General features: G+C 52.3%; 1 protein-coding gene across 1 annotated transcript; it reads right to left on the minus strand.

Annotated features, from left to right (window-relative positions):
- Positions 1-259: 259 nt before the first annotated feature.
- Positions 260-681, minus strand: FAM237B (family with sequence similarity 237 member B). The gene is given in 2 exon segments (XM_040964501.1): positions 260-316; positions 319-681. Coding segments are annotated over 2 exon segments (420 nt in total).
- Between the last annotated feature and the right edge of the window lie 716 nt (positions 682-1397).

Here is a 1397-nt window from a genome sequence, read left to right on the forward strand (position 1 = left end):
TTCAATTATTTTCCTATGAGCTGCTTAGTCTTGGAGAAACAATAAGTTAATTTTCATAAAATCTGCCAAACTGTTCCAAGAGCATTAAGAACCATGTGTTTGTGCATCAGTACTTGCAGTTTCCAAAATAATATAAAATCAGTCAAAACGAAAAATCAGAGCTGGTCATTGAGGAGGGAACACTAAATACAGGAAACGTGCTGGCATGTTGAATGAACTTGGAAAATGCCGAGGATTAAATACTGAATTTCTAATAAAACTATGCCCTGCAATACACATTTAAACCGCCTGCAGTTGTTGCCTCTGGGGAGTTGCGCCCCGGGGAGCCGTCACGTGTCTCCTGCCCATGCCGTGAGACCTGGAGAGCAGGCAGTCGATGTACATGGCCCAGAAATCCTGGGCCATGTGCAAGAAGACGTGGTGATGGCCGGGCCGCTGGGATTTCTGCAGGAAGAGCATGAAGTTCCAGAAGGCATCCACGTTGTGTTCTATGCGGAGCTCCTTGAGGTCGATGAGTGTCAGGGAGCAGGCGTTCCAGCACTGGAGGTCCACGTCCTCCGTGATCCCGGGGCTGACGCTGGCCAGCACGCCCTTCTGAAAGGCCAGGTCGGCGCGGGCCAGGCTGAAGAGCAGCAGGCAGCTCAGGGGCAGCGAGAACCACCTCCTCGGGGCAGAACCCATTTCTGACCAGAGAGAGAAGAACGGGGCGGGGGATATATTTAATTTAGAAAGTTACTCAGTCTCTCAGTGATCTAAAACTTCGGAAAAACACACTTGGCTTCGCTAGATGCGCCTGCTTTCCATTGGTGGTTTCTCCTCTAAGCTGCGCTCAGACCTTCCCTTGCAAGAACGTTTCAAACAGACACCAGAAGTAGTCTCCAAGAGCCTCTGCTGTCCCACGCGCGATTGGGAAGACGACTGTGTTTATCACAGACTGTTTTAGTCGGAAGAGAGCAGACGGCAAGTGATCCTGCCGTCCCAGTGCGTCCAACCTCAGCTCACTGGGTGGGTGATCGTGAGAAGGTTTGGGTTTGGGTGATTGAAATGTTACAAATCCACTGACTCAAACAGCCCGGAGTCTCCTAAGCACCGGTTTTCACCTGTCAAAGTTGCTGCAGAAACCCACAGAGCTCCTGCCCCAGGCTGGCACTGGAGGCGGCCCGGGAGCACCCTTACCCAGCGCGCGGAGGGCAGATCCAGCACCCGGGGTTGCCTTTTCCTGAGACTCGGCCATCCACCCCTCCCTTCCCACCCCAAAAGTTGCACTTAAGAGAGAAGTCAAATGAAACCAAACATACCCAGGTTGTCCTATCGCTGCAAGCTGGAGACTGTCCACACTGGGTTGGCAGTGGCCACTTGACGAAAAGGTGAAGAGGAACGGACTGGTTGGATCCGAG

Source organism: Ochotona curzoniae, unplaced genomic scaffold (assembly GCF_017591425.1).
Source record: "Ochotona curzoniae isolate NIBS_2020 unplaced genomic scaffold, NIBS_Ocur_1.0 scaffold_3835, whole genome shotgun sequence".
In the NCBI taxonomy this organism is placed as follows: Eukaryota; Metazoa; Chordata; class Mammalia; order Lagomorpha; family Ochotonidae; genus Ochotona; species Ochotona curzoniae.